At 43.9% G+C, this 12,597-nt stretch overlaps 1 protein-coding gene across 3 annotated transcripts in view; it reads right to left on the minus strand.

Annotated features, from left to right (window-relative positions):
- The window catches only part of PARP8 (poly(ADP-ribose) polymerase family member 8), a 505,058-nt gene that overhangs the window by 450,049 nt on the left and 42,412 nt on the right, over window positions 1-12,597 (minus strand). For all 3 annotated transcript variants that reach the window (XR_004538173.1, XR_004538172.1, XM_033931570.1), the window contains exon 4: window positions 6,705-6,794. Coding sequence is in view for 1 of the 3 variants with exons in the window: in XM_033931570.1 (XP_033787461.1) it covers window positions 6,705-6,794 (90 nt within the window). In the remaining 2 variants the exon portion in view is untranslated. The remainder of the gene's footprint in view (window positions 1-6,704; window positions 6,795-12,597) is intronic.

A 12,597-nucleotide genomic window follows, 5' to 3' on the forward strand; every position in this document is an offset into this window, starting at 1 on the left:
CCATCGCCTGATACAACGGCAGGATAACTTCTTTTGTTCTGGTTGTAGTACCCTTCTTGATTATACCTAGCATTCTATTCGCTTTCTTAGCGGTCTCTGCGCACTGTGCCGAAGGCTTCATTGTCTTGTCCACTATTACCCTCAAGTCCCTTTCTTGGGTACTCTCACTCAATGACAGCCCTCCCATCGTGTAGCTGTACCTCGAGGTTCTGTTTCCTACGTGCAAGACTTTACATTTCTCTACATTAAACTTCATCTGCCATCTCGTCGCCCTAGTTTGTTCAGGTCCCTTTGTAAATCTTTGCAGTCTTCTATAGTCCTAGCCCCATTAAATAGTTTAGTGTCGTCTGCAAATTTTATTACTTCACACTTCATCCCTGTTTCTAGATCATTTATAAATACATTGAATAGCAGCGGTCCAAGCACCGACCCCTGCGGAACACCACTCGTGACCCTCCTCCGAGTAGTGGCCCTGCATTCTTACCCTCTACTTCCTACCCGCCAACCAATTCCTGATTCATCTGTGTACGTTTCCTTCCACCCCATGGTTCTTCAGTTTCTGAAGTAGGCTTTCATGGGGTACCTTGTCAAAGGCTTTTTGGAAGTCTAAGTATTGTGACAAACCTGTGGCCAGCTTTGTCCCTGTAAGGGATAAAAGCAAAACACTGTCCCTGGTCAGAAGGGCTGACCAGGTTAAAAGTAAAAGTTTGGTTTTGGCTGACTACCCCTCGGACAGTGAGGTAGAGCAGGAGAGGCAGGAACATAGGTACATCCAGCAGAGAGCGCCATCTCAGGACAGGTACCCTAGAAAGCCTGGGAGGACTCTTATTGAGAAGTGGAGTCCTAGGGCTGGAAGGTATGCTCATTACCAGCCTAGGAGAAACCTGAGTATTTCCCTAGGGATTTCCTGCCTAACACAGCTGCTCTGAGGAGAGAGGGGTGGGGCTTTAACCAACATAAAAACACAGTATGGAATCTCAGTAAGGGGAGCAGGGAAAGCCGGGATGGAGCTGGGGCTAACGAGCTCAGGCAGCGGCAGGAGAGACAGCAGAGCTTGGAGGCAGATGAGGGGAGAAGTCTCTCTCCTCCAGCCCGCAGCAGTGAGGACGTGGAGATGACAGAGGACTACCTCAACTCCACCCCAGAGGCTGCTGAGCAGACAGAGGCTATGGACGTAGCTGAGCCATTACTGGAAACTAGCCATTTCCCCACTGATATGGAGGTTAGTTGTTAAGGGGAAGGAAGCAAGGCTGTGATTGTGCTGTCTCCCGTAACCTAAGCCCAGCTGACAGAGATTAGGAGAAGGGCAGGAAAATCTCTCCGCTATTCTGTATGACTGCCCGGAGAGCTTTGTTTGCTCAAGGAACTTTTATCTGTAGGGGTATGAAAGCTCCGTGGGAAAAACCCAAGTAAAGTTCACAGCTTACATAATGCCTTGCTGTGTTCCTTCGGCCAGGAAGCCCAGCTGATAATAACGAGCTGTGAAGCCTGCTCTGCAAACCTGTCCGTGTCTCAGCTAGGTAAGCTGAAACGTTTAAGAAATTCAGTGCTAGGTTTTGAAACTGTAATTACTCTGGCTGTAATCACAAGGAGTGCAAAGTTTGAAAGTTTTATTTTCCTGATATTTTTCATTTGCCTTTTTCCCTGGTGAAGAAGACTAGTTAAACTGGAAAGTCCAGGTTATTGAACTGTATGTGGCACTTATAACAAGCCATTCTGACAACTGCAAGTTATTTTGTGTTTTATAATTTTTGCCATGACATACGGGTGGCTGATGGTACTCAGACCCCCGGGTTCAATAAAGCTCAAGAACATTCTTTTGTAACAAGTCTTACCTGTGTGGTCTTCTCTTTATAAGTTACTTTCAGTGTGGCCTGGCAGACTAGGCAGGCGCCTAGGTCTGTTCTACCCTGAAAAGCCTTCCTCCAACCTGAGGAGGCCACGCCAACAGGCCAGAACTCAACACACTTAGTCCCTCTGCTGGTTAGAGCAAGGAATAAGTGTGTCACAGTATACGGCTCCGTCTTAGGGCCGATTCTATTCAATTTATTCATAGGAGATTTGACCCAAGGGCTTAGAGGAAAAGTATCACTGTTTGCCGACAACGCCAAACTATGCTACATAGTAGGCAAAAGCAGTGTGCCTGACTTTATGACGCAGGACCTACGGCAGCTGGAACAGTGGTCATCAACTTGGCAGCTAGGCTTTAATGCTAAAAAATGTAAAGTAATGCACCTAGGCAAAAAAAATCCACACAGAACTTACACACTAAATGGTGAAACCTTGTCCAGGTCCACGGTGGAACGTGATTTAGGAGTAATCATTAGCGATGATATGAAGGCTGCCAATCAGGTGGAGAAGGCTTTGTCCAGGGCAAGACAAATGATGGGCTGCATCCGTAGGGGTTTTGTCAGCAGAAAACCTGAAGTCATAATGCCACTGTACAGATCCATGGTGAGACCTCATCTCGAGTATTGTGTTCAATTCTGGAGACCACACTACCAGAAAGATGTGTTGAGAATTGAGTCGGTTCAGCGAATGGCTACCAAGATGGTCTTGGGGCTCAGGGATCTCACGTATGAAGAAAGACTAAAAAAACTGCAGATGTACTCACTGGAGGAGTGAAGAGAGAGGGGGGACATGATTGAGACCTTTAAGTATATCACGGGGCGTATAGAGGTGAAAGATGATATCTTTAGTCTTACAGGGCCCTCGGTAACCAGAGGACACTCGCTGAAAATCAGGGGAGGGAAATTTCAAGGTGATGCTAGGAAGTACTTCTTCACCGAAAGTGTGGTCGATCATTGGAACGAGCTGCCTCAGCAGGTGATTGAGGCCAACAGCGTGTCAGATTTTAAGAGAAAATGGGATATTCACGTGGGATCTATAGGGGAGTAAAAGTCAGGGAGTGGGTCATTGGTATGGGCAGACTCGATGGGCTATGGCCCTTTTCTGCAGTCAATTTCTATGTTTCTATGTTTCTATGATGTCTATGGGGTTCCCTTTGTCCATCCGTTTGTTAATTCCTTCGAAGAATGTAATGTAATGTAATTTATTTCTTATATACCGCTACATCCGTTAGGTTCTAAGTTCGTCAGGCACAATCTTCCCTTGCAGAAGCCATGTTGGCTTGTTATCATAAGTTTATTCCTTTCTAGATGCTCCTCGATGCTATCTTTTATCAGTGCTTCCGCCATTTTCCCCAGGACCGAGGTCAGACTTATCGGTCTGTAGTTCCCAGGGTCACCTCTCGATCCCTTTTTAAAGATGGGCGTAACATTGGCTATCTTCCAATCCTCCGGGATCACGCCTGTTTTCAGGAATAGATTACAGACTTGCTGTAGTAGTTCCGCTATTTCCTCCTTTAGTTCTTTCAGTACCCTAGGGTGGATTCCTTCTGGGCCCGGTGATTTGTCAGTTTTGAATTTTTCTATCTGCCTCTGTACGTCTTTGAGGCTTACTTCCATGGATGTTAATTTTTCTGCTTGGTCTCCTTTGAAGATTTGTTCAGGTTCCGGTATATTAGATGTGTCCTTTTTTGTAAATACTGACGAAAAGAACATGTTTAGTCTTTCCACCACTTCTTTCTCCTCCTTCACCATTCCCTTCCTTTCTCCGTCATACAGCAGTCCCACCTCCTCCCTGGCCGGCTGCTTCTCTTTAACATATCTGAAGAACATTTTGAAATTTCGTGTTTCCCTGGCTAGTCTCTCTTCATATTCTCTTTTTGCTTTTCTAACCACAAGGTGACATTCTTTTTGATACTTCCTGTGTTCTTTCCAGTTCTCTTCTGTTTTGTCCTTTTTCCATTTCTTGAAATAATTCTTTTTATCCCCTAACGCTTTCTTCACTTCTTTAGTTATCCACGCCGGGTCTTTTGTTCGGCTCTTTTTGCACCTTTTTCTGAATCTGGGGATATACAGATTTTGCACCTCGCTCACCGTGTCCTTGAATAAAAACCAGGCTTGCTCTACAGTCTGCCATTTCTTTGAGCTGTTCCTAAGTTTCTTCCTTACCATTACCCTCATCGCTTCGTAGTTTCCTTTCTTGAAGTTAAAAGTTGTCGCTGTGGTTCTCTTTCCCTTCGATATTCCTACTTCAACTTTGAACTTGATCATATTGTGATTGCTGTTTCCCAACGATCCCACTACTTTCACTTCCTTCGCAGGTCCTCTTAGCCCATTTAGGATTAGATCCAGAGTGGTATTCCCTCTCGTCTGTTCTCTGACAAGCTGCTCCATGAAGCAGTCCTGAATAGCCTCCAGGAATCTGGTCTCCCTAGCGCATTTTGAGTTTCCAAGACTCCAGTCTATCCCGGGATAGTTGAAGTCTCCCATAATAATCGTGTTACCGCTTTTGCATTCTCGTTTCATCTCGGCTTCCATTTCTTTGTCGGTAGCTTAGGTTTGCCCAGGTGGACGATAGTACAGGCCCAATTTTATCTTGGGCCCTTTCCTTCCCGGTATTTTAACCCATAGCGATTCCAATTTGTTGGTCGTCGCTGCCGTGTCCACTCTTTTTTATGTTTAGGGCTATTCCTTCTCCTTTCTGACCTGACCTGTCCTCTCGATAGAGTTTGTACCCCGACAGTGCTATGTCCCATTTGTTTTCTTCATTCCACCATGTTTCTGAGACCTCAATGATGTCTAGGTTCTCAGTTTTGGTCATGACTTCTAATTCCCCCATTTTGTCCCTTAGACTCCTTGCATAGCATAGCATATCAGAAAGGACCATGACCGAAAACTGTGATGTGGAAGGTGAAGAATCCAATCTGAGCTCTTTCATAACCTCAGCAATAAAATGGTGGACAGAGGCATGTGGACAGAGGAGTCCTCACCCAAATCCAAACTCTCAGGGTGACCGTGTTGACTAGTCTCAGCAAGGGTATCAGCTGGATTCGAAATAGGAGTGTCAGAAGACAAAAGAGGTACAATATCCACATGGCAACTAATGCAATTGAGCTCCACCACAGCCAGACAAGAGAGCTCCTGAAAAAGGATCTCTGCCACTGGCACAATCAGCGTAGAAGAAACTTATGCGCCCACAGGCTGAGTCAAATGAGCTGGTCTGAAGAATATGCTTTCCAGAGGAGTTGAATGAAGTCTAGTGAAAATTCACACACCATGTCCACTGTAGGGCCCTGCTTAGGCACCCACACTGCAACAAAAGAGTCCCCAGACTTGGAATGCAGGCGTTTGGTGCCAGACTCCAGAACAGCCTCTGGCTGAGATTTTTTTCCCCAAAATCATGGACCCAGTCTGGCTCCCCAGTCCTGGAGGACCTGAAGGAGGTGAAGCCTGAAGCTCCCTCCCCCTTCCCCCCCAATGCACTGTGGCATGCGGTACATGGTCGCTGATCCAGCACCAATCCGGCACAATCAAAGCACACATTCAACAGATTAGGGGCTGGGAGTCCATCCCAAATGATTTTTAATCAAATCAAGGGGTCTTGAAGCAGAAATAAAACTTAAAAAAATAAAAAAAAGTTAGTTAAAAATCCAAGATGGTCGCCGCCAGCGAATCTGCACCCAAAATGGTAAAAATAAACAAAATCTGAAAATAAAAAATAGAGATTTAGGTTTTGGGGAGGTGTTAGACCTGAACCATACCCTCAGAGGAAAGGCCCTGCCAAGGCTGGCCGTAAGCAGCCTCCTTACAGTGCTGCCTCTACTGACCGGCTACCACTACTGCTTCGTGGGGGAGGGAGGGGGAGGAGATTGTCGGGTCAGAACCGGCTACCACTGCTATTGCTTCGGGGGCTGGAGGGAGGGATGGGGGTTGTCGGGTCAGGACTGGCTGCTGCTACTTCTTCAGGGGCTGGAGAGAGGTATGGAGGAGGAGTTGCCAGGTAAGGACCGGCTGTCATTGCTGCTGCTTCGGGGGCTGGAGGGAGTTGTTGGGTCAGGACTAGCTGCCGCTGCTTTGGGGACTGGAGGGAGGGGATTGTTGGGTAGGACTGGCTGCTGCTGCTGCTGCTTCAGAGCCTGAGAGAGGGAGGTTGTCGGCTTAGGACCAGTGCTGCTGCTGCTGCTTCAGAGACTGGAGGGAGAACAATTTTTTTATGCTGGTTGGTTGAGACTGCTAGTTGGTTAAGTGCCAGTTAACTGGGATTCTACTGTACCTCTGATGTTTAGAGTAGTTTTAAAGTTCTAGGGTTCAGCTCCTTAAACGGCAATTCTGTAAAACTTACTTACAAAGTGAAGGCTGCAAAATCCATCTCTAAGCCTTGTAAGTATGCAGGCATTTACACTTGCAGATTCCTGGATGTCAATTGTGGTCCTTGGTAAAATAGTAGCTCTCACTATTATGTACCACAAGACACATGAATTTCCTGTGATTTTATAAATATTTTATTTAAGGCTCCAGATTCAGGAAGACTTTTGTAAAATGTTCTATAAATTGTTAACTTCCAGATGAGGAAGTTTCTTTTTCTACCCAGGTAATCTATGCAAGGCTTAGTTTTAAATGTACTAGCATAGTATTAGTTTAGTTCAGCTTACAATTGCTTTATATCAATGTAATGCTTCATTTCTGGTCAACAGAAACCCATTTATTAATCAAATACCAACAATAGACAAAAATATAGTTCATGTTCAAAATATCACTTTTCATACATATAAATCAGATTGCTTTATCACTATCTTCCAAGTTTATTATGTATTTGATTAATCGCTTATTCAAAATAAAAAAAAATCATAAATGTACCTGTTGCAATTCTGAAGAAAATAACTGGAATTGGTTCGGTTGTAACTAGCACATCTTCTTCATTAACTGAACTGGACACATATGTATTATCTAGGAAAGTAAACACATTTTGCACTGTGGCATTAATATAGACTGCAGAATCTAACCTTTTGCCACTGAAGTGTTCATCAAGTTAAACATTGTTCCACGATTTAGTACCTCTAAAAAGCAAATTCCTTACCCTAATTGACTTAAAATTAATGCAGAGATGCTACATACACAAATACATTTCAAAGTTTGAGATAATAGCAAAATGCATTTTCCTAACGTAGCTACAAACTGGTGAGCTAACTACTTTGTTAAACCACAGCTTTTCCATTTGCTCCAGTTGGAAGCATATTAATGACAATCAAGTTGATGCCTATGGTTTTTATATGAAGTAATAGCAGATTAAGACTATATTTTCTTTTTGCAAGTACTAATTTCTTTCTCTGAGTTTTAACAGACCAGTCCAGAACCAATGGGTTATGCTGTCAACCAGCAGATGGAGACAGAGACCAATCACATGTAAACTCTGTCCTACAAAGAACACTGTTTTAGGCTCTGTTCAAAAGTATTTCTTTAACAAAGAATCAGTGGATAATAACTCCATGAATCATTCTTCCTGACAGGAGAAATTCAGGGCTTCAAATAAAATCATTACAAATATAGAGAGAACCAAAAGAGTGTCCTAAAACTTTTCTCTTATTAGGCATAAGAAATGAGAATAACTAAAGTAGGACTCCAGACTGTTCTGGTAAGAATCGAGGAAAGAAAATGGAAAACAAGAAAAAAAACCAAAAAACATTCTGAACCCAGGCTCTGTACCCAGCCTCCCTCACTCCCTACCAGGCTCTGCACCCAACCCCACACTCCTTACCAGGCTCTGCACCATGTCCCCCTCAGTACATTTTTAACCTCCCCCCCATACCTTTTAAAAACACCCCCCGCTCTCCTCATACCTTTTATGTATAAATCATTTTTATTGATGAGAGTGAATATAATAGGTAACAATCAGCAATTGAACAAAGAAATGAGCAACAGCTGTGAACAAAGAAAATCGTCCTCATCATCAAATATTACATTACACCCCCCTTTGGTGCCCCCCCCCCCCCAACAACCCCAAACAGTACCAGCAGAACAGAACTAACCAATAGCCCAAGGCCCTTGTGTCTAATAGGACCGGAAAGAAAAGGGAATAAAACACAACCACTTAGTATCCTCCTACTGTCAATCTAGCAAGCAAACTGCAGCTAATAAACCCCCCCACACCAACTTCTCCTCCAAACCCAAACGCTAGAAGAAGAAAAAGAGAGAGAGAGAGAAAAAGAAGAAAGAGAGAGAAAATGTTTTGTTTGAACTAGGGGGAAGCAACCAGGCTGTCAAAGAACCCCTCCCAGCTCACCAAGGAGGAAAACCCCAAAGCAGAGGGAAGCTAGACCCCCTGTATCTTTTAACCCCCCCTGCCCAGTGCCCCGTCCTACCTTTTAAAAACAACTCCCCGCCCCGTCTTACCTTTTAAAAACACCACCCACCACCCACCTGGCCCCATTGTACTTTTTAAAAACACTCCCCCACCCGTCCCATCGTACCTTTTAAAAACACTCTTATAGCCTGGTGGTCCAGCGTGTATCGGCACGGGTAAAAGCCAGCTTTCCACGTTGATGCCTGGGCCCGCCCCGCTTCCTGAATGGCTGCCTGATGTTTCTTCGATTCCTGTTACTGATGTCTTCTAAAGCCTCAGCAAGTTCCAGCGCCATTTTATGAGTGGATCTGCATAATGAATGAATGTCCTTGAGGCTACAGATTCTGCTTTCAGCTTCTTCCAGCTGTGTTTCAAAGTAATTAAATCTCTCTGAACTGCAAAAGGTCCTCTTGAATTGTTTTAATTACAGTGTTTTCTGTGAGTAAGAAAGTAATGGGATCACGCAGTAGTAAACTCTCAGGAGAAGAAAACGTAGCCTTGCTATCTTCGGCTGCCTTTCTTGAAGAAGAACATAAGAATAGCCTTACTGAGTCAGACCAATGGTCCATCAAGCCCAGTAGCACATTCTCATGGTGACCAAACCAGGTCATTAGTACCTGGCAAAAACCCAAGGAGTAGCAATATTCCATGCTACCAATCCAAGGAAAAGAGTGGCTTCCCTCATGTCTTTCAATAACAGACTATGGACTTTTACTCCAGGAACTTCTCCAAACCTTTCTTAAAACCAGCTACACTATCTGCTCTTACCACAACCTCTGGCAATGCGTTCCAGAGCCTAACCATTCTCTGAGTGAAAAAAAATTTCCTCCTATTGGTTTTAAAAGTAATTCCCTGTAACTTTGAGTGTCCCCTAGCCTTTGTAATTATCGACTGAGTGAAAAATCGATCCACTTGTACCCATTCTACTCCACTCAGGATTTTGTAGAGTTCAATTATATCTCCCCTCAGGCGTCTCTTTTCCAAGCTGAAGAGCCCTAACCATTTTAGTCTTTACTCATATGAGAGGAGTTCCATCTCCTTTATCATCTTGGTTGCTCTTCTTTGAACCTTTTCTAGCAGGGTTGAATTTTCTTCTTTTGCTAGTGGGATTGGCAGAGAAAGCCAAATCAATTTTGCTTGTTTTTGTGTTGCTAGAGCAACAAAAAAAAACAACAACATTTTATATGAAACAAACTCGCACTTGATTCAAATTTTTATGAAAATGTAGAGTGTGCCACAGAGCTCTCTTTCTATGCAGCCATTCAGTAGCAGCTTTCAAGCCCCCCCCACCCCCACCCCTTATGTGTTATGTAGATATGACCAATGACTTGTGAAAGTCAGAAAGGTAGTTTGTATTATTTGGGGGAGCCATGAAAGGTGAGGTGGCTTTTAAAGCTACCATTGTTTGCTGTCAGTTTATATTCATAATCATTTTTCACCTAAAGTCCTTAGAGAGACTACTTGACCAGGTTGTGTTCTCTCCAGTAGATATTTATAAACCTGCAAAATAGTCACCTCTGCATACTTTCTTTAAATACTGTAGGTTGGACGTTGTGGGCGGGAAAATATCTGAAGTTCTAGCTGGAGTCCTTGGAGTGGGAGTTTCAGAATCTTGTCTACTTTTGAGGGATGATTTTTTTTTTTACAGGATGTAATGTAATGTAATGTAATGTAATTTATTTCTTATATACCGCTACATCCGTTAGGTTCTAAGCGGTTTGTAGAAAATATACATTAAGATTATAAATGAGAAGTAAGAAGGTACTTAAAAAATTCCCTTACTGTCCCGAAGGCTCTCAATCTAACTAAAGTACCTGGAAATTAATAAAGAAGAGAAAATAAAGATGGTTGAAAAAAGAAAAATTCTATGTGAACTTATCCCATTGGTTATGATTTGGTGTGGTAAGAATGAGGAAGGGAATAATTGGTTTTACTTACCTAATCTTCCATTCTGTTACATACCCTCCGGAGTCAATATGATGGGCAATATCCCAAAGCAATTGCAACGTCTAGACTGGAACAAAAGAGCATATCCACAATATCAAGGCACCAAAGGTGGTGTCACATCAAGCCATTACATCCACTCTGTAAAACCTTGTAAAAGTATGACGAGAAGACCAAGTAGCTGCACTATAAATTTCAGCCTGATGAATTGCTCAAGACTCTGCCTACGAAGCTGTGGCACCTGTTGTCGAGTGAACTTTCAGAAAAGCTGGCAGCTGCTTGCTACAGGCAATGTAAGTCAAAGAAATGGCCAATCAGATCCATCGGGCAATAAAATCATTAGATTCTGGACTGGCTAGTCAGAACAAATATATGGTCAGAAAGATGAAAATCATTGGTCCTCTCTAAGTAGTGGATTAAGATCTGTGCAAGTCCAGTCTCAGAATCTGATCCTTTCGCTCTGACCCCACAAAAAGCAGACAGATGAACTTCCTGGTTGACATGAAAATTCAAAACACTTTCGGGAGAAACGAAGGAACTGTGTGGAGGAAAACCTCTGCCTCAATAACCGGAGAAAGGGCTCTCCAAGAGCCTACAGCTCTGAAAAATGCCTTGTGGAGACAATCATCACAAGAGAAACTGTCTTGATCATAAGGTCTAGAAAGCACAGTTACTTACCATAACAGGTGTTATCCTTCTCACATGTGGGTGATGTCATCCAAGGAGTCCAGTATGGACAGTGGTAAAAGTGCATTGCCATTTTAAGTTTTTAGAAAATTTGTGATTGCCCGCATCGTGCATGTGCCTTCCTGCCTTAAGGCGGCTCGCGGTACCTCATTTCCGTAAGCAAGTTAAGAATAGAGTTGCGTGGGGACAGAAATCCCACCCAACCCCGCCTGTCCCCGCCAAGATCCTCTCCGTCCCCACCAGGATCCTCTCCGTCCCCACCCGTCCACGTCAGGATCCTCTCTGTCCCCACCCGTCCCCGTCAGGATCCTCTCCATCCCCACCCGTCCCCGCAAGGAATTACCTCCATCCCCGCCCGTCCCCATAAAAAGTAGCAATTACTTCTGACAGGATCATCAATTCCACAGTTTCTTTTGTGTTTGCACTGCTGTTTTCTTTGTGGAATCTCTTTGGTAGAACCCTTTTTGTTTTCTGTTCAGGTAATTAACTTATAAACCCCCTCTTTTACTAAGGCTGACGTGTCCATTATATTATATGACGAACCTTGCTTCCAAAGCCTTCCATCCCCATGGGAGTCCTGTTGGCTAGAGGGGGGTCTCCGTGGGAGTCCCGCGGGCCAAAGGGGGGTCCCCTTGGGAGTCCCGTGGGTTAGGAGGGATTCCCGTGGGATTCCCGCGATCCCCGTTCCCATGCAGACCTCTAGTTAAGAAGCCAACCAGTGGAGGTGGGAGGGATGTGAGAATATCTGCCTGCTGTTCCCAGATAATACCTGTTACAGTAAGTAACTGTGCTTTATCCTAGGACAAGCAGGCAGTATATTCTCGCATGTGAGACTCCCAAGCTTAATTAATGGGATGGAGGGAGAGTTGGCCATTAAGAAAATTAATTCTGTAATACTGCTTCACCAAAACGACCATCTTGCCTGGAATAGGAATCTAGACAGTAGTGAGATGTAAATGTGTGAATTAAGGACCAGCAGCTGCTTTGCAAATCTCATCAATGGGAGTGGAACGTAAGAAAGCCACTGCTCTTGGATAAATGGAGAAGGTAGTGATCACTGAAGAGAGAGCAGAGGAGGACGCATCTAGATGATAGAGAGTACACCACTAATTAAAGAGAGTCTACTTCTGTTGATAGCATTGCTGAGTAGATGGTTTTCTTGAAGCAGCTATAATGGCATGTACTGATTCAGAAAGATTAAAATCTGCTGGAGTCAGACCAAGAGATACCAAGCTGTCAGATGCAGAAATTGCAGGTTGGGATGTAACAGAGAGCCTCGACTGAGCGAGTAGAGATGGAATGGTTATAAAGGAATTGGATCCTTGGCACTCAGTTGGAAGTAAAAGGGAGAAGAGGCCACCGAGGTGATACCAGGATCATGGTGGCTGACTCGTTCTTGAACTTGACTAAGGTCTTGAGAATTAGAGGGATTGGTAGAAATGTATAGAGGAATTTGTTCATTCAATCTAGAAGAAAAGCATCTGCCTTGAGATGAGGAGAGTACTGTAGTGAGCAGAATTGAGACAATTTACAATTGTGGGAGACGCAAACAGTTCTATTTATGTGGCGCAATACTTTGGAGTTGAGTGTTCACTCGTGTGGCTGAAGAAATCTGCTTAGTTTGTCAGCTAGAGTATTCAGTTTTCCTTGCACATAAACGGCTTTGAGAAATATGTTTTGCAGAATCAACCAGCTCCATATGCATTCTGCCTCTTGACAGAGAAAGAGAGAGCCTATTCCCCCTCATTTGCTGATGCAGTTCATCACTACTTGATTGTC

This window comes from Geotrypetes seraphini, chromosome 1, assembly GCF_902459505.1.
Source record: "Geotrypetes seraphini chromosome 1, aGeoSer1.1, whole genome shotgun sequence".
Taxonomy (NCBI): Eukaryota; Metazoa; Chordata; class Amphibia; order Gymnophiona; family Dermophiidae; genus Geotrypetes; species Geotrypetes seraphini.